The sequence below is a fragment of the Homalodisca vitripennis genome, chromosome 2 (assembly GCF_021130785.1).
Source record: "Homalodisca vitripennis isolate AUS2020 chromosome 2, UT_GWSS_2.1, whole genome shotgun sequence".
NCBI classification, from domain to species: domain Eukaryota; kingdom Metazoa; phylum Arthropoda; class Insecta; order Hemiptera; family Cicadellidae; genus Homalodisca; species Homalodisca vitripennis.
In genome coordinates, this window is record NC_060208.1 from 40,932,402 (window position 1) to 40,957,922 (window position 25,521).

The 25,521-nt window shown below is 32.9% G+C and overlaps 1 protein-coding gene across 1 annotated transcript; it reads right to left on the reverse strand.

Moving 5' to 3' along the window:
- Positions 1 to 25,220, reverse strand: LOC124353830 (sodium-coupled monocarboxylate transporter 1-like). Its single transcript, XM_046803850.1, has 14 exons — positions 25,143 to 25,220; positions 23,647 to 23,853; positions 23,332 to 23,491; positions 20,907 to 20,972; positions 19,774 to 19,825; positions 18,719 to 18,786; positions 16,885 to 17,039; positions 15,038 to 15,178; positions 12,661 to 12,769; positions 11,327 to 11,436; positions 8,727 to 8,913; positions 6,386 to 6,472; positions 4,315 to 4,469; positions 1 to 367 (listed from the first exon to the last, which is right to left on the reverse strand). The coding sequence occupies exons 2-14, from the start codon at positions 23,850 to 23,852 to the stop codon at positions 37 to 39; spliced, it is 1,827 nt and encodes a 608-aa protein (XP_046659806.1). The 5' UTR covers position 23,853; positions 25,143 to 25,220; the 3' UTR covers positions 1 to 36.
- Positions 25,221 to 25,521: the final 301 nt, after the last annotated feature.

Consider the following 25,521-nt stretch of genomic DNA (forward strand, 5'->3'; position numbering starts at 1 on the left):
TACGATTTCAAAATCACTATTTATTAACAAAGAATGCTATGAATCTTTATTATCAGATTCCGGTGTGGTCACTTCCTTGGAGTGATCATTTGTGGCGACGAGCTTGTACTCTTCTGCTGGAGGGTTGACAGGAAATTTCTGTTTCTGGGGTAGAAATTGACGGACGAATGGAGCGAACAATGCTGGTTCCAAGTGTTTCATGTCCACAGGTTCCGTTAAGTAGGAGACCGGAAGGCCCACCAGAAGAACCACCAGAGTGCCCAGAGTGATGTAATACCAGTAGGACATCTGGAAGATGAGAGGCACGGATGCATCAGCGACTACCGGCGATCCCACGCCGACATAGGTCTGGACCCGTGCTGATGCACTGCAACAACAGAAGTAAATCTCAAACCGATTTTAGAATTTCAAATACTCTGGATTGGTGTTAACAAACTACAGACTATAAATACAAATACTATATTCAAGCGTGTCTTGTTGGGAGTGGGTAGTCATAAAAGGAGACATATTCTGTTCTAACCCGTTATTTTGGGATAGGATGTGATCAAACCTGAGACTTTAGGTCTATTAAGGTATTGGAATCAATTCTGTAATACCTATATGTACCCCAGGAGGGTTCACATCTAGCTGATTTATACCCTCCAATTGAACCTTCACTGAGTATAGCAAAAACCGATGTTTAACATAAATCTGAAATCCTAATGGATGTCCTGGAGCAGCACATCACTAACCAATGCAAATGTCGAGATATTGTGGTCTGTACATAGGTCTTGTCTACTGAGGCGATGACTGCTGGGGTTAGTTGGGCCCCCCCAAGTGTTAAGGGCTGTTGCTAGCCTAGACATAAGGACACAAGAGCATGTCACCCCCTGCCTGCTTTGACTGGAGAAGCTGGTCCAAAGCTGGCTTCCCCCTCTTCCTAGGAGACATCACTGAGATTAATGCCCTAAATCCTTCCTCATGGAATTTGACAGGAGACGGACTCCACCCCCAACTTTACCCACCCAGAATATCCTGTCACTCCGGAAGCAGCACAAAGGTCCTTTGAGGAATAATTGCAATTTCCAAGGTACTTGTCCTAAGAAAACAAAAATATATGTTTTTTCTCTATTATACAGAGTGTAAAAATAGTTCCGCACGGGCTTCATAATTTCCAAACAATTGCAGGTAAAGCAATAAAACTTGGTACATCATTACTGCTCCATTAAATCTACTCTTTGAAGTAACTACTATTTTTTTATCATTTAACAATAATAATATACAGCTTGAGCTACGCTTACGTTAAATTTTCCCTCCAACTCCTTGAAGACCATGCTCTATTGGATGTGAAGAGTCACTAACTACCTTAAAAACTATTTCTTTAGTCCAGTATTCATTATTTACTAAGTTTAACTTTCACAACTTCAGCCAAGACAAGAGTATTTAAACCATCTAGAACAGGACTGTGATTGTAAATGTTTTGAAATTTAAACCAACGTAGTTTTTTAAGAGTGAACTCTTTAACATGGGATGTGCGGCACTGTACTCTACTAATCAAATCAAATCAAATCAAATCAAATATCCTTTATTTCCATCAGACATGTAACATGCATTGGATTGCGTCATAAATATTTAAAAAAAAAAAAAACACATGTACAGTTTTGTATCTATAAAATTATTATTAATCAACTAATATAGACCTTTACCTAAACTAACCTAACCGACAACCTACCCTACTCATTAAGGGTGAATTGTATGTACTACTCAACCTATGCTTTCATTTAAGATTTTCTTCTGACTCCTAAAGGGCCATCCCTCTGACATGACAAAAAAATAGTAGTTAGATTAAAAAGTAAATTAATAGGTAAATTATTTCCTATATAAATAAATATAGGAAAACTTCAGGATGATTTTGTATTCAATCCACATCTTTTGAAAGAAATTTCTAATTGAAACTAAATAAAATTGTTTTATCTTTATCAAAATAATCAGTGCTAAGGTATGAATAATTTGTCATTTGTTATATATTTATTAACAACAAATTTACTTGTGAAACTAATTCTGAAAATAAACTCTCTCTAAGGGTGAATTAAAAGCAACCCAGACTAAATTGCAGGTATTTTACATGATGAAATAGTGTTAAACTTGTATTTGTAACTTTATAGTGTTCATCTTAATCGTAATAGATTTTACAGTTATTCTGAAAAACATTGTGTGTTTGTAAGAGTTCTAGACTTTGACAGATAATATAGTTTTGGTTTATAGTAAAAGTTGGTTTAGTTCATGTAGTTATTAACTCTGTATAACTGTTATAATATGACAGTAATAGTAACATAAAAAAACAAATGCCTGATACTTTTTTAAGGACATCTTACACCACCATGCCATTGAATCCTTGCATATTGGTAGCAGTCTGTAGACTTAGTATTGTGGTGGACAGTTACCTCATATTCTATGATCATGGCACACACACTATTCAAAATGCCATTGGAAATCTAAGGTGCCCCCACAGGTTCATACCTACTTGGACAGTTTGCAAAGTTGAAGGTAATGCAGGCTGTCGTATTTTCTGTTTTTTTATTATTATTATCCTGCATATACTAATAGCATCTAGAAGGGAGACATGGAATGAATGAGGAAACTGCAAAACTTTGCAATTCGATTTGTTTTTAAATTGAAACGTTTTGAGCATATGCCTCCTTATCATTTAGTTGCTAGCCTTTTGTCTATACAGGGTGAATATAAAGTCAGGACCCCCCCCCTCTATTTTCTTCTATAGGTAATATAAGGAGATATCCTTTGGGTAGTGGTGCAATGTGGAAAGGAAGTTTCATTTTATGACATTGAAAATTTTTTTTGTCCCCCAAAAATGCGAAATTTTGGGGGCAACCCAAAAAATTTCAAATGTAAACCCCTATCAAGTGACCCGTCATTTTAAAGAGCATGAAAAAACTTAAATAGTAGTGAAAACCAGAGATTGCTATCTCTTTCCTAATCCGAAATAATAGCCAGTATTACCAAAATAATTTTAATAACTCACCACGTCACGAAGATACGAAAGTGACAATGTTCCAGCTGCATGATCAGCTGTTGGTGTCAGCTCTACTGTCTATTATAAATAAAAATGCATCAGCTGACTCATACTGCTTATTCTGTTCTGACGATTTATTTACATTGAGGTTATGTATACTGATGATAGTCCAGTTGATTTTGATGTGAATATTTCTTAATTTTTGAAATTAAAAAATGGCACAGAGTGATTTAGAAAGTAATTCATCCAGTGATTTATTTGGAGATTTTTTTTTTTTTTTTTTTTGAGAATTGATTTCAAAAATTGAGAAATATTCACATCAAAATCAACTGGACTATCATCAGTATACATAACCTTACCTTAATGTAAATAAATCGTCAGAACACAATAAGCAGTATGAGTCAGCTGATGCATTATTATTTATAATAGACAGTAGAGCTGACACCAACAGCTGATCATGCAGCTGGAACATTGCCACTTTCGTATCTTTCGTATCTTCGTGACGTGGTGAGTTATTAAAATTGTGTTTTGGTAATACTGGCTATTATTTCGGATTAGGAAAGAGATAGCAATCTCTGGTTTTCACTACTATTTAAGTTTTTCATGCTCTTTAAAATGAGGGGTCACTTGATAGGGGTTTACATTTGAAATTTTTGGGTTGCCCCCAAAATTTCGCATTTTTGGGGGACAAAAAAAATTTTCAATGTCATAAAATGAAACTTCCTTTCCACATTGCACCACTACCCAAAGGATATCTCCTTATATTACCTATAGAAGAAAATAGAGGGGGGGGTCCTGACTTTATATTCACCCTGTATAAACCAAATGCAGGATGCAGACCTGCAATATGATCCATACGGTTCTATCACATGGGGAGCCACAATATATAGACGGGAGGCTCTCGTACTGGAAAAAGAGGTCTCAATATGAGACCTGCTATGTCGCGCATTCGCTCCACTCTTCAAAATTTAAGTTGGAGTTGGGAAGGAGGAGGTTCTCCTGCTTCAATCCAAAATTGTTTAACGGTCTCCTCTACCACCTGAAGGAACTCGAAAATTAGGTTTAAGGATTTTATTATTAATTAGATTTGAGTTACTACTAAATTAAATTCATGATAAAAAAATTATTTGGAGCCATTATTTTGTGATTTAGTTTACTGTAATTTTCGTTGTAATTTTGTATAGTTTTAAGTGTTATTTTACATTTTATTTTTTCTTAATCTACCTCAATTTCTGAAAAGTAGTGGGTAGACTGAAGAATGCTTGGAAATAAAAGTTGTTTTTACTTATTTATTAATTACTTACTTGAAAGGAAGGCTAGCCAGAAAGTCTGCAGGACAGCCGTCCACACTGGTAACTTTTCCGGGAAATTTCAGCAGGCCATTGGCAATAAAATATTCACCGCCGAACACAATTGTGGTCATTACCATCACGCTCATTAGTACTCCTACAATTGCTCCCTGAAAAATGCAATAGTAAACATTAAAAATTAGGAAACAGCTGCAAAATTTACCTTTACGTCCCTCTCTTTGTTTTATAATAGCCACAAAAACATAAGTTTTGCACACATTTAAACATATCATACTTCACCGATTCCTTGTAAGCCACTCTCCTCTGGCAAGAAAATTTTTTTTAGAATTATCATAGTGGTTAGATATAAAGAGGTAATAACATTTCCTTATAAATCTTATTGTGCCATTTCAAGGATTTTATTAGCTGAGCTTTAGCGAAGCCTGGAGAGGTTGGAATAATTTCATATATGTCTGCCACTATGGCAACGAGAAAGTAGCAGAATAAACAAATTTGAAACGGGTTTAGACTTTTATTAACTATACACTGCAATTAAACCCAATTTAATTAACAAAAATGTTAACATATTATTTCGAGAAATATTAAACTTTATATGAAATGTTATTCCAATGTAGATAAGAATGAGGTTTATGATTGTGCGCGTCCAACCATTGAATTTGACTGAATGCCATTTAAACCTATTTCCTTTTGACACAATTCCTTTTGACCTGCCAGAGCTACGTAAAAATCTGTTTATTGAATAATCACTGTCTATCCGCCTGCAGACATCTCAAGAATGAAATGAGTCCGACTTTAAATTTTTTCATTGAGCCTGTTGCGACACGTGGTGTAGTGTACTGCTATCTTCTTCATTATTATAGTCTTGGAATAGTTAATTAATTAATAAGATTAGTTATACTACACATTTACATTTGCCTGTCTTTGAATTATATTTTTAAATAAGGGTTAGCAGTGTAGAAGAACAGGATTGCTAGCAATAAGCTTTTTTTACGGATGAGGAAAAACTAATTTGCCATTCTGATCTTAAAGTATTTACCAATTGTACGAGATTGTCACATCCACAAAAGACTCCTCTGCCTAAAAGCTTGTGTGATTTACAGACCACTTTCTGTTTAACTTAACATAAGGTTCTTTCAAAGTCCTTCGAATATTCATATTCAACGTTTATTTTTAAACGTTTTTTCTATGAGTTTGATGTGGACATATGGTTAATATATCAAGATTCACACCAAGACAATTCAAGGCGTTATTTATATTGATGTCTTCATGGTGTATTTGGGACTTGATGATGCCATTCTTTGTATAGAGGGATAAACAACCTAGGTCTTATCGATTGCTAGAATCATGATGTGCTCATCTAATCCTGCACTATCAATGAAAGCACTCACCACTTGTGTTTGAGCCATTCTCACAACTTTAAAATTACCAATTCGAAAACCGTATGGTAATTATGCTCCAAAATTCAACACCAAACTTGATTGTTCTTATGAGCTTTGACTTAATAACCATTATAGTAGTTTTTCAGCCAGACTAATCTTACAAAGATGGCTGTCTATATAGAGACAGAGTTGAACTTTTCATCAATTAGCAGCCTTTAACAACTTCTCTGTGAAATGAAGACTCTTTTGTTCTACAATGTGTGCATTGTGCTTCCTGAAAACCTTCTGTTGGGTTACAAGCAAGGCCTCTATTATGAGGTTAGTAAGATGACCACTCATAATTGGGATAGCCGAATGGCCATGAAGTTACGCAAGTAGACTCTGAAGCCCAGTCATCACAGTATCATTTTTTCTTCTCATGATGAAGTCCATTCAGTTTTACCGCTGAGCCTCCATATTGAGGCTGTTAATGGTGCATATGAAGGACTCCACTGGTGACTTTGTATCAAGGAAATGATAAATTTCTTTTTGATTCTTAATGATGTTCCTATTCTGAAGGAGAGGTTGTTTATGATTCACTCACACAGAGGTTTCTTGAAAATAATTTTGTATTCTGCCCTGTGTTTAACATATTATAGAACAGAATAATATAACATGTTCTATGGTATAACGTGTCATGTTATTACCTTGGCGTTGGCTCTGGGAAAGAAAACTCCTAGGCAGAAAACCCCCACAAGAGCACCACTATTAACTCCATGTAAACTGACGGCTACCTGCAAATAGCATTGAACTGTTATTTGTTTCAATTTTGGCGAAATATAACATACTTTATAAAATAAAATAAGAACAATGTCCTGACACCATAAGTAAGTAGATTTTACGACCCTAATGGTTCAATATTTCTATAGTATTTTATTGAAAAAACCCAATAACATACCTTTTATTTTAAATATGTGTTTAAAAAATAATAACAAAATTTAATATACAATGATTTTAAAATAACGGAACAATCTCCACAAATTAATTGGTTAAAACACCATTATTAATAGTTTTTTGTATTTCCTCAATTACATTTGATCGGAATTCCGAAACTAGTCAGTACTTAATGAATGTTAAAGTATTATAGGAACGTATAGTTTAATTTAAATTGCATTTATTTATTACCTAAAGTAGTTTCTGTATACATTCTATCCTCTATTAAAAGCATTGTATACATTATATTCTATGATCATTTACTAAGGAAATTACATTTTGGACTAAGTGTAGCTAACAAGTGGTATGAACCCTAAATGATTATTAATACTTAAATTGTTATTATAAATTAACTCAAAGAAAGCGTTATTTATACTAGGATAGAAGGAATAACATAGTCATATAAACCACAAAGTTCATTATTACATCTAATTTTATTTTTACTTTATATAAATCATATAATGTATTATTGAAATTTCTTCTATTTTTACAAAATATACTCTGCTTTGAAGGCTTAGAATTTATATAACATTTTTCTTCAATGTAAATTAAGAGAGTAATATAAGCAGTGTAAGGCAATTTTAATTTGAAAATTGATAAAAATTAAATTTCAAAATATAGTATTTAAAGTTTAAATTGTTATCTACATAATACGAAATAGTTAGCTACTTTTTTACAAAAGCCCCAGCTGAAACCAAGTTGTCTAAGAGTCTAAGGCGTTTTTCATTTAAAAATACTTTAGCTTTCAAATGTAAGTTATCTTCTAAGTAATAAAAATATATACAAACAAGTTTACTCCAAAATCACTTCACTTGAATAATATTGTTCGTCAAAAAGATTGAAAACTACCATAAAATATTATTTTTAAATGCATACTACCATGTACTTTATATGGTTGTTTCATAGCACCCATCTCATATGTTTAGCGGTCAAATATCTAACTGCAGAGATTTAGTTTAAACTGATTGCCCAATAAATCGACCCCAACGAATTTGTTTCAAATAATTACAGCTCTATAAAATAAATACAGAGTGTCTCAAAATCTTAGTGTCCCGTGTTCGAATCTGAAAAGTTTTAAATACAAAGACACAATGTTGTAGAACATTTTCAAAGTCTTTTGCATCCTAAACATATTGGGGGAGAAAAATACTTATTTATTTTTGTACAGTTCTAGTCCTTAAAGGTATTAGTCCCGAGGTAATTATAACTTAAAATATTTAAAAAGCTTTATTCACGACATTAATAAACACCACCTTAGCACTTCTCAAGGACCTTTAAAATTATGTATAACATGAAGTGTGTTTACATTTTTTAATTTTTATACTCCAACACGTGCCCTCTGTTTTTTAAGCAAGCTATATATTTACAGAATTGAAATTATTTTAAGCAAATTCTTTGGGATGGTATTAGCTGAGAATCCGTTTTAAATCAACCTCTGCAGTAAGTCATGATAGTATGAAACACCCTATATAACCCAACGACGAAATTTAATTTTTGTGGATATTAACAATTAAAGCGTAACACTATTTTCACAGTAAAATATTTAATAGCTGTAGTGTAATAGCCTTAAGATTTAACTCTTAAGAACAATGTTAAACTTTTAGGTCCTTTTAAGGACACGTCTAATTCCTTGTTTTGGGTCATGGATTAATTGATGACATCTCATTTTAAACATATGAATAATACACTTCCAATTTCACTTTATTTTTTATCATAAAGTTTATACTCTTCGGATATCTAAACTATGTAGGATGGAAAATAAGAGAATTTTCTAAATTACCGAAAGAATATAAAAAAATTTAAAACCATCTGGATTTGTGTTTATCTTAAAAATTAGCCACACTTTATAACTATACAGACACAAATAAGGGCGTAAAAGTATCTGAGATTGACTCTGTTCTGATAGGCAACAAATCAAAAAGGGCAAATTTTCCTACAGAAGGCCAACTGAAAAACTAATTTTTTAAATATTAATACAATTTGGTTATAATATTTTATAATTATTGGATGGGTCAATTTACAGTAGGATAATTAAATTACTATTTTTTAAGATACCTGAAGCAAACCGCCAAGCCTTTCTACAATGGGGACTAGTAATGAGCAGATGACGCCAATCACTAAAACAACTACTTTAAGAGTGAATGCTTGCATAGCTTCGGACTGTTGTTTTCCTCTCAGTATAAACTGAACAAAGTCCTCGTATATTGTGCCAGCCACTGTGTTGAGACCCGCAGACATAGTGCTGCAAAACATTACATAAATATTAGTCAAAGTCAAGAAAGTTAAAGAATGCCTTATTTTACAAGGCAAAGTAGAATTATTATTAGATAATTATGTAGTTTGTGACAATTTCACTACATTGTACCGATGTGGATTCGCTTCGTCTATGTATCTTTACTGATTGGATAAACCCTAATTGGTCAGAATTTTATCCAGGAAGCTTCCTGAAAGGAATATTGGTGACAGTAACTCATTAGTTAGATCTACTCATGTTTAGAGTGATTTCAAGCAACCCTTTTCCGCGAATTGATCAAGATATATTTCCTTAGAAATACTGCTCCTTCTCAACCGATCAGTGTTTACTACTCTAAGGCTCCAAGAAAAAGGTCCAGGAGGGAAAAGGTGCTTTTTGAAGCAAAAATCTACAGCAAAGTGAATCAGAATTCTTGTACCATTGATACGTTCAAGAACTGTTCAAATCTTTAGTACTCTAAAGAGATAATATAAATACTTTACATTGGTTTTGTAACTAAATAGAGTTTACTACATAGTAAAACAATAAAAGTTTATTCCAAAATACTTTTTGAGGTTATTGTTAAAATTGAATTAGTGTTTCAGATTGTAAAGTAGTGCACTGGAAACAGAAATTACACCATCAATTGAACTGCCTATTCGGATGGTGCCAGTAACAGAAGTATATTTGGGACAAATGTACATTAAACATGGTTTGCAGATTTCTCTAGGGATGTAAATACACAAAAACATTTAGCAGTCATATATTGTAGATTATTTATGGGTGAAATTACAATTTTTTAATAATTTGAAATGGCGGTGATTTGAATGCTGTCTATGATCTAGAAAACACTAATGATTAATGTTGATATGTTTATTCTTTATTTGGTGTTATATCAATAACCTGTTATAAATGTATTGATGTTTTAAATAAAAATTATATAATAAATCAAATGCTGATATAATGTATTTTGAAACATTTCTGACTATCTAAAAGGCGATTAAATTGTTTTTTACGACGTAAATGATATAAAATATTACAATTTACTATTTTAAAATAGGTAGAAAAATAATTTCAAAAATATGTATAAAAATACGAGGATGAGTCCAATGAAGAGTGAAAAGTCAGGCAACTTTCAAAGATAATGTGGTAACAAGAATGAAAACAACGTCAAAGTTAAGTTAGCAAAGAAAGCTTCTTCCAAAAGTAGGTCAAACACAGAAAACTTCAAATACACATGCTTAGCTCCCTTGTGAGTAGTTAACAATGGTATTGTAAAGGATGAGAACTTCAGTCTTGGGGGGGGAGAATTGACTGACCTCTTTAATCGTAACTTGACTTGTATACTATTATTTTCATCCACCAATGAATAACAACATAAATAATAACACCTCCTTCGCTAAAAGGGACGAATCGAAGCCAAAACAGCTCAAACCGCAAAATGCACAAGAGCTTACGCTCATCATTCAAACTCACTTGAGTATCGAATCCCAAAAGGGTAACCAATCCTTTTACTATAAAGAACTGTCCACGAACGACTTACGTTAAAGCAAAGTGGGGTAGAATGTAAGAAACAGCTTTTCCCTGTTTTCATTCCTTCGGAAATCATCAGCATGGTGAAGGAGCTATGGAACTTGGAAAACTTGTGTTTGCAACTGGTACTACTCTATATCATCTATCTACCATCGATCAAAGATGATTAAGCTGTGAATAAACCCTGCATCTACCTATCTTAGATAAGGGCAAAAAACTTCATAACATTTTCTAAAGACAAATTTGTATTCAATGCCCAATAAAAACTACCTGTTTTTGAAAATATTACATAATTTGGTACATTTTCCATTGTGATATGACAATGTGAGAGACTGGTGTGTACAGATGTTTTGTGCAGCCTGTATCATGATATGACAGTATTGCCTGTGTATCTTCTGACCTCTTGGACTCTGAAGCATGCATTTAATTTTTTACATACAACTTCTTTTATTTAGGTGGGTTTTATGCCATATATTTATTTGTGAAGAAGTTTTGACTGCTTTCTTTGCAAAAAATGGCTACATAAATTATGGAAAGTGGAAAATACACTTCTGAATCTGGCCATTGTGCAGTGGCGAAAATTGCAGTTGGATCGGCCATTCGAATTGTTTACACATCACGGAATTTGTGATCCATATGGATTTATAAAAAGTGCCCTTACAGCCAACTGGAATGTACACTCTGAAGTCCACACTCTGCTTATACTATTGAGTCCACACTGTGGTACTGTAAGTATTTAACAATAGGTATTAGACAACTCCAATTACTTGAGCAGGAAAATCCCACAGCATTAGTGTACTGACAAATATCTATATAACACAACAATTTTTCATACTGTAGAATACAAAATAAATAGATACACAGCTTGGTGAATCGGTTATGTGTATACCTGAGAGCAGCACTTAGAGCACCGGATATGAACAGGCCCGTGAGTCCTGGGTAGTCTTTTGCCACTTGCATAACATAAAATGGCATCACTTGTCCAGACTTCTGAACCATCTACAAAAATAAATTGTCCCACTTTAATTCATTCAGAAAGTTACTACAACAAAGTAACGTATTTGGTTAAATCCCTCCATGTAAATATAATTCAACAAAACAATAAATTTTGTCATTCTATAATTGTAACCATTTGTCTATTGATGCACTTTTTCTTGCTTGTACAATATAATTTTGATTGAATGAGAACTTATTACAAGTATTTATACACATCGGTCTATCCAATTAAACACTTTATTACCGTTTTGTTTATCTGAAAATACTGTACATGCTTCTTTTGTATCACATATTGCAGTGTTTATTGACAAGAAAATTTACTGACTACATAATATTCATACCTAGTTAAAAAAAGATCTTAACCATCTATCTCATAATCATTCAAATTTTGGATTAAAGGGCAGGAATAAAATTTAGTCTTCTGGATGTATTGTATGGATTTCTGTTTGATCAGATTTTACCAATTTTCGGCTACAAAAATTGGAAAGCGAACAAAACTCTGAACAAATTCATTGTAAACGGATTTTAGTATTTTCACCCAACTAGAGTCAAAAAACAGAATGCGAAAAAAGTTTCGAGCCTTCAAAACAATATTATACTATGACGTTTTCAAGACAATAATGATGATTAATGATGACGTTTTGCTATATCATTCATTGAAAAAATAAGCATTGCATTTCCTTAGATTAAGTATTTTTAGGTTTTACAATCAACAAAAAGATTGTTTTTGACGATGGTAGGATTGAGAAGGAAACAGTATTTTTTTTCTGAAAATTTCCCACCATTCAGTAATACAAAAAATTGTATAGAGAGACATTCAGACATATGCAATGTATAATACTATGACAATGCTCTGGTATGATTAGTTTATTTTAACCTAGATTGTTATGTATTAGTTAATCATCCACCTATGAAAGAGATCAGATTGCTGATCTCAAACGTAGTGTAACGTTTTATCACTAAACTATGGCAAATTTCCGGAAGAATTCTGTTTCCTTCACAACGAAAAGAGATTGGATAGGATTGTAAGATTAAATAAGAGCAATCTATATTTTGAAGTTTTACAGCGTTCTTTAAGTGCATTTTATATACCGTGTTGGTATTTCTTTAATCTTGTTTCTGGGTGAAGAGGGAATTTATTCAGAGTTGAGAACGAAATACATGTTGTCTGCGATGGTCGTTAATGATCGAATATAACGAATTGGAAAGAAGAATAGATACTCATACCTTGGTAGCGATAGGGTCACAGTCGTGGTAGTGGGCATAGATCAGCATGCCTAGAAGGGTCGTGATAGCCTTAACCCATACGTAACCCACACAAGTCCATAATAAAACCCTGCAACATTTACAGCAACAGCCCTTTTTTGAGAGCAAATAGAAAGGATCCTAAAAACAGCTGAAGCTCTTATGAATTTAAAGTACCAGTTGACTTAAACCTAAATATTCTTGCATATGTAGTATGTATGATCCTTTATAGAAAATAAATCACTTTATCTATCACTAAGATCATTAGGTGGGTGAGATTGATTTAAAAAGGCATATATTTCCTATTTCCAAAAAAAAATTATACAGATTCATGAAACAAAAATAACTCACTCCAGATGTTCAATGTTTTTTTTGATATAATTATATTTTCTTGTACTTACTATATGCTAAGTAACGTAAATTACTGTCCATAAAGATATATTATAACATACATTTCTTTATTTTATTCTGTAATGATTTATTTTTACTTTAAGAAAGAGCTACTGTAAAGATATATATATATATATATATATATATATATATATATATATATATATATATATATAAACCTAGAGAAATGTATATACTTATATTATATTATACATAATTAAGTCAGTTTTAAGTAGGTCTTTAAAATTTTCCATTTCATTTTACATTTTTATACCTATTTTATAATTTCACAAATAACTACGAACTAAAGAATAGTTAAAGTCCCAACACTCTCTTATTGATTTATTGCTTCCATTGGAATCCCGGACGGAAAATGTTTCATTGAACCATTTGGACTAAATAATTCGGCTATATATCTGGGTGCAGGTCGATTGGACCAAATAAGGTCAGTATGGATCATTCTCCTATATAGCTTTCCCTACTAACATACACCTAACAAGTACAAAGAAGCACCCAAAATAAATTAAATTGTTTTGTCTGCTTGAACTATTAGCAGAATAGGGGATGATAATAGAATAGATAATGAGAATAGGGGGACTAATGTGGTTGAAATGTGGCACTTATTTATTCTTTGCACACTCATAACAACTCTCTTCCAAAGATGGGGAAGCCAATTTTGTTAAGGAGTTTTATAAGGAGAAACCTTGCCTGTAAATCCTTCGATTCTGGGCAGTGTTCAACTAAAAATGAGAATCTTTAATATTAACAAACTTGTGTCCTTCGTTTAAAGTTTGCTATGGACAATGGTTTGGAAGGATGATAGGATTTCAAACAATTACCATTTTTATACTTTCACCATTTTTTATGCATGAAATTTCTTGCCTACCAAAAAGGGTATATATCAATCCTCGATGTTATATTGTAACAAATAACGATGGCAAACGTCCGAAATACTAATATCCTTTCTAATCTTGTGTGGTGAAAACTACAAAAACACCAGCTTAAAATAATGCAATATTTTTATATAAAGAGATTGTGTATATATATGCAAGCTGAATGATTCATGGAGGATGGAGAATCGAGTATTATAAATATTACTTTGATCTAGCATAACTAAATAGTTTGATAATACTGAGTTTACCTTGGCGACAACACTATTTTTGCTTACTATACAATAATGGTTTTAGAAACATATAGTGATGTTTTACCTTTTCAGGTACAACACAAATTATGTGCATGCTGCCTAATACTCCTGTATTAACATTAGATTTCATAATAAAATGTCTGACAAGGATTTACACCCCCACTGTACATTTGATTATTGTAAAAACACGGTTTCCATTAACCAAATTACACATGTGGAAAAACCGAAAACAGACACATATGCCAAGAAACACAAGTATGAAAAAATAATAAGACTTTTATTTCACTAATTTCACTTGAAAAAAGTAAATTAGTAAGTGCACCTAATGCCTACAAGTTCAATTTCACAAATGTTTGCACTTCTGGGACGTACCGGAATTTTTGTGAAGGTTTGGGAACTTTTTCCTATTTTCTAGTTAGGTTTGTGTAGTGGTGAGTCTTATAAAAAGTTCTTGCACAAAGATTATATTCATTGGGATTAAAACTTTGCTTATGGATCATTGCTATAACCTCTCCATTCTACTTCAATACTCTGTAAAGATTTGGATATCTCACCTTAACCACTTTGACTATTACTAACTTATCAATTCCACTCTTAATCATATTACACCTTTGATTAAAGACTGTATTCTTTGAAAATGCATGGTTTATTATTATACTAAAATATGGAACATGGATTTTTAAAATCTTGACATAAATTGAGTGTTTAAGTTTTACATTAATATCTCAAGTTTATAATTATCAACTTCAGTTTGATGTACGCTTTAAAACATACTTTTTTAAATCAATAGATTACACCAAAGTACTTAAATAGTATTGTACGCACGCTCTGGCCTCCTTGACAGTTGAAACGGCGATGAATCTTTGTGAAGTGCCGGGGTGAACACCCACGTGACTTAACCATGTGAATACGGACCCCAAGCTAATGGTCCAGAACGTGCTACGTGCAAAAGGACTCGGATCCATGCTAGAAACAATTAACTGTAATAATTATTAGCCATTAACATAATATCAGGTATTTAAATGATAGCAGGATTCCACCATCCTGTTAAATCTACCATCACGTTATGCTAAAATATAGAACACAACATTTCAATAACTGGTATCTACCTACTTCGTCAGGTGTCAAAAGGCAGTGCACTTTTACAAAATTATTTTTTATTGTGGTGTTATCGAATGTGTTTAATTTTTTTATATACAATTAATACGCATCCAAACACTTTTTTCAAAAGTGTATTCTTTTGAATACTAAAACTATGAAATACCATACCAAATAGTTTGAGGACTTTATTCTTAAACAATGCTTTAAAAAATCTAAAAAACTAAAATTTGTTTTGAAGCGTATTAAACGTATCTTTAAAACTATACATATCTCATACATCTACGACTAAAAAAAGTCATAAAAATGCATAAGGTCTTTCAAGTATAAATTTGATTTTTGGCAAATTCAGCATCATGTATTTATTTTTTTATCCTTGACACTACCGACGAATGAGTATCTACTTTCCTTTTTCTCCATTACATTCTTCTTTTATTATCATGCAGACAAAATTCAGTTCATTATTCAAGATGGATTATTTAAACATTTACAGTATTTCCATCATTACAAATTGATGTTACAAAAATAGAACAAGAACACAAAAATTATAAACAAAGCAGTATATGGCGTTAATTTTGCCGAAAGTCAAACATGGTAACATAATTCTTGACAATTTTTACGTGAAATCCAAGCTTCTATCCTCCAAGTATATTTTTAGATCTAAAATTTATTTAATTAAAAATGATAAAAACCTATTATCTCCTATTATCTTACGTTTTACATAATATGTGTGCTTTACTTTACAACATTAACTGCGCATGTTTATTTTACTTGATAACTGGTTGCCAAGTGTGTTACTGCATTGTACAATCTGTCACCACAGAAACAGTTATAGTAATGATATCACGAATAAAGATTGCTTCATTGAAACTGACTTTCATACTGGAAGTTGTGAAATTACAATATTAAACCTCACGTAAGTTGTTTCGTTGAAATATAATTTTTCATTGTATTACCTGATTTTAGTTTTCTTAGGGGTCTATGTATGAAAATCTGTCCATAACATATTGAAGAGTTATTACTTAATAAGTTTTTTTTACTTTAGTATTGAATGGATTTTTATACATGCTTCTAAATATAACAACCACATTAAGCATTTATTATATCAGCATATTTGAGCAAGGCAATTTGTCCATAACACTCTGTTAAACATATGTAAAAATTACATTATAAAATTTCATTTGGAGTGTAACAACAAAAAGCATTCAGCAGAATTACCTTAGAGTGCCCATCATGCTTAGAATAATCTTGTCAACCTGTCAGGATACATTTTCATTGTCTGTTTTTGCCACCTTTTACTCTCTGATAACTAAAAACACTTTTCTCAGAATGAAACTAATTTATATTAATAGGTACTTTAAATTACTTTCTGATCATAGCTTATTTTTTCTTATTCAAGTACCTTTAACAACCTAGTCCTTAAACTAAAAAAATCTTCAGCAAACTAGTTATGGCCGCAAAAATAAATACAATTTCAAAACAAAACGCCCAAACATCAAGATTCAAATGATAACTACTTTAATACAAAATTACATATCTGGTAGGATTTTGTAAGATTTTGTGGACCTGCTTACTTGAATAGCTCCAGCCTGTGCCCTTCTCCATTGATCCTGAATACCTCTGATATGCTGCCAATCTTCAGAAACCCCAGGACCAAGATAAAGAGGGTGGATGAAATAGTGAAGGCACTTTGCAATGTGTCTGTCCATACCACCGCCTTGAGGCCACCCTGAGAAAGTTCAATTCACTTATTTTGCTTGATAAAAAACGCCAAATTGATAAACTGTTTATGAACTTCATAACACACAAAAGTCATTAAGACGTTATTTATTTATTTATTTATTACAATAGATATATAATTGTAAACTCAACATGGTAAATTACCAAAATATCCAAATTAATAACAAATTGAAATACTATAATAAGTAAATAGACAATAACAATTGCCAAAACTCATACACGAACATTTGTATCAGTAGGTAATGCAACAGCTAACAAAATAAAAATAGATACGCAATAAAAACTGCAAAGAATAACCTAACGGTAAGAATATAGTGTAATTGTGAACTTAACCCCTGCAGCAGTAAAATACGAGTTTCCCATTATTAACCTATTGAGATCGTCATCCTGAACAAAAAAATATAAAGTTTAATGGGTGGAAATGGCAAATAACGAAGTTACAGAACATGAAAAGTGGAACTACTTTTCTTGCGCTAAGTATTTTTTGTCTTGTTCTACGGGTGTGACGTGGTCTTTTTATGATCATAAGTCCACCTCCTATTAGTTGTTGATAACGTCAGCTGTTACGTCATCTTTGGATACCTGAAATAACAATAATGCTGAAATCTAGGGAATTTGGCCCAAATGAAAGACGTTTATGTTAATTTAGACCTTCTAAGAATAAAAGTTTATATCAATCTGACACAGGGCGACATACGAAAAAGAATCCCTCGAGTTAGGTACCGTAGTGCCTATCATTAAAAAATTTAATCCTAAATGGTCCTAATGTTGGATCACGAATGCCTCCGGCCATCACTGATTTACAGGAAACGAAACTCGAAAAAGAAACAACAAAAAAACAAATATTTTAAATTCACCTAACAACTTCCGTCTATCCTGCAAGAAAAGTAGTTCCACTTTAAATGCTCTAAAATTCATTTCCTTGTCATTTTCATAACCTCGAATCTTATATCATTTTCTACAGAAGGACAATAGCAATAGGTTAATAACGCGAATCTCGTTTCCGGTGTGGATAAAAATACAATTGACAATAATGTATACAAATTGAATCAAGCTTTCAACAAAACCAACGTGACCATAACTTCGTTTGTGCGTATACTTACATCCCACGTGGTAACTTATCCCATAAAAATAGCTTTTCTTAATTTAAAAATAACACACGATTACTCAACGAACTTATACTCTCACTTTGAAAAAACACGAAGACAATTAACAATTAAAAAGGAATAAGATAATTTCCTAATATTTTAATTGCTCACGTAATCTGCAATCAAACACGTAAAAACTTTCAAAACTAATTGTATTAGAGTTACCGCTCCGTGATTGAGTAATAGAGGCCATTGTTGAAGAGACTGCACGGAACGGTAGATGGTACTTAACTAAACTGTTCTGACCACAGAAGACTCAGATAAGCTATCGGGAGTAGATAACGCTACAAATCATAGATTACAAGAAGCAGAGCACATAAATATAAGCACAAATTTACATGTACACTCCATTTATTAAAAAACTAACTTATTTGTGATTTCCACCCTCTAAAACCGCATATATTTTTGTTCGCGAGGATGAGCAGAATGCGTTAATGACATTGCATTTTCGATTGGCTTCTCCGGCCGTTAACCTCACTAATACCGAATTAATAGCTATATAATAAAACAATCAACTCACAAAAGAGGTGTAGATAAGACAGATGACGCATACGATGGGCGTGATTACGTATATTGAGACCCCCGTCACTGCAACAGAGTACCATATTTCACAATATCCAGACAATTAAACTGAACTAACATTCATATCTTAGCCCCTGCATTTGCAATAATCAGTATTTAAATAGGGTTTACTTACCTTAATCCAAAAAAATACAGCACTTACGTGTTTCGATATACATTATTGTGAAAACAGTATTCAAATTGTTAATATTTTTCAGCACTGCGCGTCATCGTAATTTAATTAAATGCACAAAGACGGACCTAGAATTAATATATTTCAAAACATTTTAAGATTTCCAAGTGTAGAAATGCGAATGAACGTAATATAGACAGAACAAGAAAATGTAGCAAACTGTAGAAAGAAAAGGAAACAAGATGTAAAGAGAATGTCACTTGCAATAATACCCAGAGCAATTTTACACTGCAAACCAGAAAGCTGAGGAAATGTAGGAAGAAAAAAGTGGAAATAAACCTAAACTTCGAAGACGAAGTTAGCTCTAGTATAAACCCTGAGAGTGGTTAATATCAATTCATTAGAAGAGAAGCTTACTAGAATTAACCAATATTGGAAAAGGGATTATAACAAAGTCAATTGCATTTTTAATTTAATATAGTTATTTAATATAGTTATGCTTTTAAGGGGAAACGATCCAAAACCATTTGCAAATATGTGTTGACCTTACCGGGAAACGAACCCTTGACCTCTTGGTTAGAGAGCCCGCAACATTACACCTAAGCTACGGCGAAGGTATGTTTCACAAGGACTTTGAACCTTCAGGGGCAAATCTTAACTTAAAAGGTAAAACATGCATAACATAAATAACAACATAAAATTAACATTATTGGACTATTTAAGTGATTTCTATATTACAATATTGTTAATTATCAAACCTCAAATCTGAGTACACCAATTAATTTAGTAAATTACTTGTAAAAATCCTAAGCTGATAGTAATATTTAGACTTAATTTATTGAAATTAGTTTGATAAATGATTAAATCTCGTTACACAATACCTTGATTAAAAGCCAGTGCCGGGATGTATATTACAACAGGGATGAATAACACCTGTAAGTAGATATCCAATAATTGTTAATTAACTAAATTGATGTTTAAAACCTTGCTACATGATTAACTCTGACCTTTTATATATTTTTGTTATTATATATATATATATATATATATATATATATATATATATTATATATATATATATATATATACAAAATATAAATATATATATATTATGTTTTAAAAGTCCAGGAACGGTTCAATAATGTTTAACCACTTCTTGTAAAGCAACAAGACTTGGTATATCAATATTACCCATAAAATCTAATTTTTTATGGAATTTTCAGGATTTTATTTCATCAGGGAGACAACCCTCAAAGTGTCAGAAGAAAGTCTTAAATTAGAGCATAAGTCGAGATTCGAGTGTCGAGAGCATACATCAAATTAAAGGTCTTTTCTATTAAAACACAATGCCGCAAACCGTACCTCAAAAGGATTACTCCATCCAAAATGGCGGTGTTTTAAAGTTTCAAGATATCCGAAATTATTTCCCGAGTTTCTTCATTGATGCGATAAATTAATTCTCGTATGTTGGCAACAATTATCACAAAAATGGAATTTCCAAGATAATTTATTCCATAAAAGTCATTACCCTTTACATCCTTGTTAATAAGTGAATTATGTTAATGACATTCCTACAGTCATTTCAAAGTTAAAGTGATTCAATGTTTATCTCGTCTAATTTGATTTTAGAATACGTTCAGACAGGACATTTTAATGTTATCTTCAATAAACAGAATAGTATGTGTTTTACGAACTTGCATGATTTAAAAGAAAAAACACCGCCATTTTTAATAGGATAAACTTTTTGAAGTCCGGTTTGCAGTATTGTGTTCTACTATATAAGACATTTAATTTGATGTACATCTCGATCTATTCTCTAATTTAAGATTTTCTTTTGACACGTCGAGGGCCGTCACTCCAGTGATATAAAATCCTGACAATTCCATAAAAAATTATATTTGTATGGGTAATATTGATATACCAAGTCTCATTGATTCACAAGAAATGGTTACAAATCAGGAAATCGTTCCGAGACTTTTCAAGCACACTATATAGGCTCAAAGACTAAACTTACCAAGGACAGCGCAAACAGTAACGAAGCTAAAGTCCTCGTTCCTTTACTGAACCGAAGTTCTAAATACTGAAATCATAAAGAAGAGTGTTAAATGGAGAAAGAGAGACATATATAATAAAAATTGAAACCAGTTACATCCGCGGATAGAAGGACGGGTGAGACATTAGGTAGAAAGGGTTCACTTGAGTTTCCTCGCTTTACCCGAGAGGGGGTGATTTCCTACTCCTCCATGGCTTCCAGGGCTGCAGTGCGATCCACCGAAGAACGAATCATTTTCTCTGAGAATCGTCACTGGGATTGGGGTAGGAAGTTTAAAAACGAACATAATTAGAACAAAGGGGTAAGCCATCGCGGCCGGTCCACATCAACGGCCAACGATACACGATATACTATACAACGAATATGAGAAAAGAGAGTATAGAGACCACGGGGAGACACTTCCACTACTACGAGAACAAAGGGATGAGCGATCGCAACCAGACCGTATCTCCAGAAAGGTTCCTACGGTACGACTGAATGTTCGGGCGTCTAAGGGACCCTCCTGAACGTCGGACGGACAGACGGACGGGACCACGCGATGTCTTCACCAATGAGAGACGGCCGTTAAATCGGACGATGAGTCCAATGGTCACAGGGTAAGCTTACCAGTTTGTTCTTTGTTTAAAGTTTGTTATTGACAATGGAAGGTTTGAAAAAATAACAGGATTTAGGACAACTGCCATCGTTATAGGTTATAAAAGGTATAACACAACGTTTTTAGGATTGAAATCTATCCTCTTCGTCAGGTGGGGAAAGTATTAATACGAACAAAAATAAAGAATAGAAAGCAGTAAAGAAGTTAAATAAAAGGGTTTAAGCATACCCAAAAGCTGCTTGGAGTCCAGTCCAAGCGTTGTTACTGCACAGGAAGTCTCGAGCACAAATCACAAGTGCTCTTACTTGTAGTATTGTATTCATCGTACTCATATTTACGAGTTCATCAATCCATTGTTAATGAACCAAGGAATTGATATTGTTAATTTTGGTTACACATGAAGCTACCCAGTAATGTTCTAACATGTTTTAATTTTACACGGCTTTAGTCGTGAAGGCATGTAAGGCTCGTAATATCTCCCCCAGTATTAGAGCACGGAGTAGCGGGCGCCGCAACCCTTCTGGAGAAACATCACTGGCCCCGAGCGTGTACATTGGGGCACACCGTATGGGTCAGCTTGTACACTGTGCACACACCAGTGTACCCTGTGGATCTAAGATTTGACTTTAACTGTCCGCTCCATATAGAGCAGGCATTGAAATCGTATCTTTTATAGCTGTGTTTCATTTCCAAAGTAGGGATAACTGAGATGCTCATAATTAAACAAGAATACGGTTAAGATTTACGTCTCTGACTAAACAATCCCATCGAATACCACCAGCGCGTTACGCTTAACTATGCTTCCTGAAAACTACTTTCAAACCTGCAAATAAATACCAGTCTAAGAAGTATTTGTTTAAAGAGCATTATAATGTATTGTAAATAGCCCCATAATTTCCTTTAAATACTTAAAATTAGTTATTATTATGCCTATCTCATTCTTAAGTCATAGCAAAAGATATGTATAGTTAACCAAAATAAAAGTATCATCTGGAATCCCATATAATTCCGAAAGAAGTTCATCAATCCATTGTTAATGAACCAAGGAATTGATATTGTTAATTTTGGTTACACATGAAGCTACCCAGTAATGTTCTAACATGTTTTAATTTTACACGGCTTTAGTCGTGAAGGCATGTAAACGACTTTAGGATTCTGAAAAATCTGACTGAGGTTTAAATAATCTCTAAAAGCTGATTTATATTATATTATAAATATACTGACCCTTACGCAACTATTATATTGGACTTCCATATATGAGTTTTACAATTTTGAGTACAAGAAGAAATCCATTGCAATAGTAAAAATTACTTTATTTAATCCCTGTTTATCCTTCCTGCATGGTCGGTCTTCCGAGATTGTCCTCTTTGTTCGCAATGGAGAAAAAGAGAAGAGAATTTAGTTTGTAATCTCCACAGAAAAGGTAGAAAAGAACAGAAGTATCCCGCGCCCATACACAGGACTACCATTAGGGAGACAGTTCACCACTATCGAATTCAATTGACTATCTTAGTTATTAATCTAGTGAGAAGTCTGGGTTAGGATTCTCTTTGGTAATCAGCATTTGAAAAACCAAACACGAACTGACCGGACTGTTGTCATTTAAAAGGTTTGCCATCAAAACTTCGTTCTATAAAGCACCATCTCTGAGTTCTTCATTAATAACGTAAAAATATATTTGTCAAAGTAAAAAAATACTCTGACTTCAACAAAATCTCTTTTTGCCTTTCCCGGCGAAAGGATTTCTTTTTTAATTCCCTGAAAAAAACTTCTTGGTGATAAAGCACTTACCTCGTACAGCGAATTCAGCTGGAGATTGAAAAACACAGGCAGGAAGCTGTTTACCACTATGAAGTACATTATAACGAAGCTGATACACATGACGAAATACTGAGTCCCATAGGAGTAAACCTCTGCTGGTACCCCGATCAGACTAACGCCAGAAACGTGGCTGAAATTGGATTACACAAATTAATATAAGAATTGTAAATTTACAATAAACTTGATTTTAATACTATGCCATTAAATAAAAGTGTTATTCTTCACTTCATCACCTTGAATCGTAAATATTTTCGTGGATATATTAATTTACTATGTTAAAAATACCTGAAGGTAAGGGACATTGCGACTGGAAAAACGGACATCTTCTTCCCTCCAAGCAAATACTCAGCGACGGTATCCTGCTTCTTAAAGTAGCCGAAGTACACCCCGACCAGCAGAGAGAGCAGCAGCATGGAGCAGAACACTGAGTACTCTACCCAGCTGAACATCAGCGCTGCTGACATTAAGCTGTTCGATTCTGTTCCGTTCATCCTGGAAGTAATTTTGGTGAATGAGACCTGTGAGGATTCAAGGTTTGTGTTGTCGAGCCGGTTACACTACTTGTGACTAAGAAATGACCAGGTTCAAACCCGATTTCTGTAGGTTTTTTAAAGTGGCCATATTGTACTGAACAAATAATTCTTCCTCCTGTCTAATTAAGTCCTCGCACAGGCTTATAGCCTATGGGGACGGGCAAAAAATATATGCATCACTGTATATATTGAGAGGTATTAACTGTTTTTCACCAGGTATATTTACAAGATGCCAACTGTTTTAAATTTTTATTATAATTACAACGGTAATTTAATCAACGAAATTCGTCAACGCATAAGCGACCACGACCATATTACAGGTACGTTTACACAAGACGGAAGCATCAAGCGTCAAAACACCTGGTTCCTCTGAACTGACAATAATGTGTGTTTATCCCAGCTTCTAGTACATTTATAATTGTTACAAAAGTTTCAAATAGGTGGCATGTTGTGAATGTTTCTAACTGTACACAGACTTTGGCTATGTTTTATTTGACTTTTAAAAGGCACCATGTTGTTAGTATTAAAGCAAATAACGCAACTATTTTCGTACAATAACACATATCTTAAAAGTTCTGTTTATGTACCTTTACTAGTTCTATAGATGATAACGATACGTTTCTTGACCTATGGGACTTTTTTGTTTGAAATCATAAGTACTATCAGTCACAGAAGTTTTTTACTATCTTATAAACACTCTGTATACATATATCATTTGTTAAAAATTTTACTAACGGAAACACTATAGTTAAATTAAAACATAATGTTTCCGAATTAATTAGTTTATAACGACTATTTTGAAAACTAAACTGTTTTGCATGTTATTTCCCATACTTGCCATAACCTAGCATTTATCAATAATGGAACATATTGTCATTAATTATCAGGGATATGACTATGCTTTTGTTTAAAACTAAGAGTTTGGACGAAGTATTCCAAAATCTTCAAGTAAACTATTGTAATAAAGTAGACGTTAAGTTGTTAATTAATAGATTGCGAGATGATTTTAATTAATACATGCAATATTATAAGGGCCAACAATAACTTTTTAAATAATACGAAAATAAAATCGTACTAAACTTGAATAAAAGTTGTTTTATTATCAACCTGAAGCTCTAAATGAAGCTGTTTATCATATTAACAATTTAGGCTAGTCTAAATGAGTATTTTTTAGCATGGAAAACAGTATACCCAAACCGTTATTCTGAAAAACCAACTCTAAAAAACTAGAATATTAAAATGTGTCACCTGGTTTAATCTGGCTTTCTTGCTGTAGAATAAAATTTGGAAACTGTGAAGAGTTGTTAAATAGAAGCTGTCAGTGTTGTACAGATAAGAGTATTTGAACAAGACTGAACTTTCAACCATATACGTTAGTGTTGGTTTAGCATAATACTTTAAGCTCGATAAGTAAAACGGTAAACATTCACGTGCTAGTAAGGTACCGTAGGCAAAAACTACATAGTGGAGGATAAGTTGATTTCATAGCCTAAACATAGCAGACAACCAGGGCTACTTGGTGTAAGAGATTCCCAAATATGGATTTTAATATTTCTAAAATACGGGTTACATCATGCTAATTTTTTGGCAACACGCTTGATGAATAAATAGTTTCTTATGAATGTAT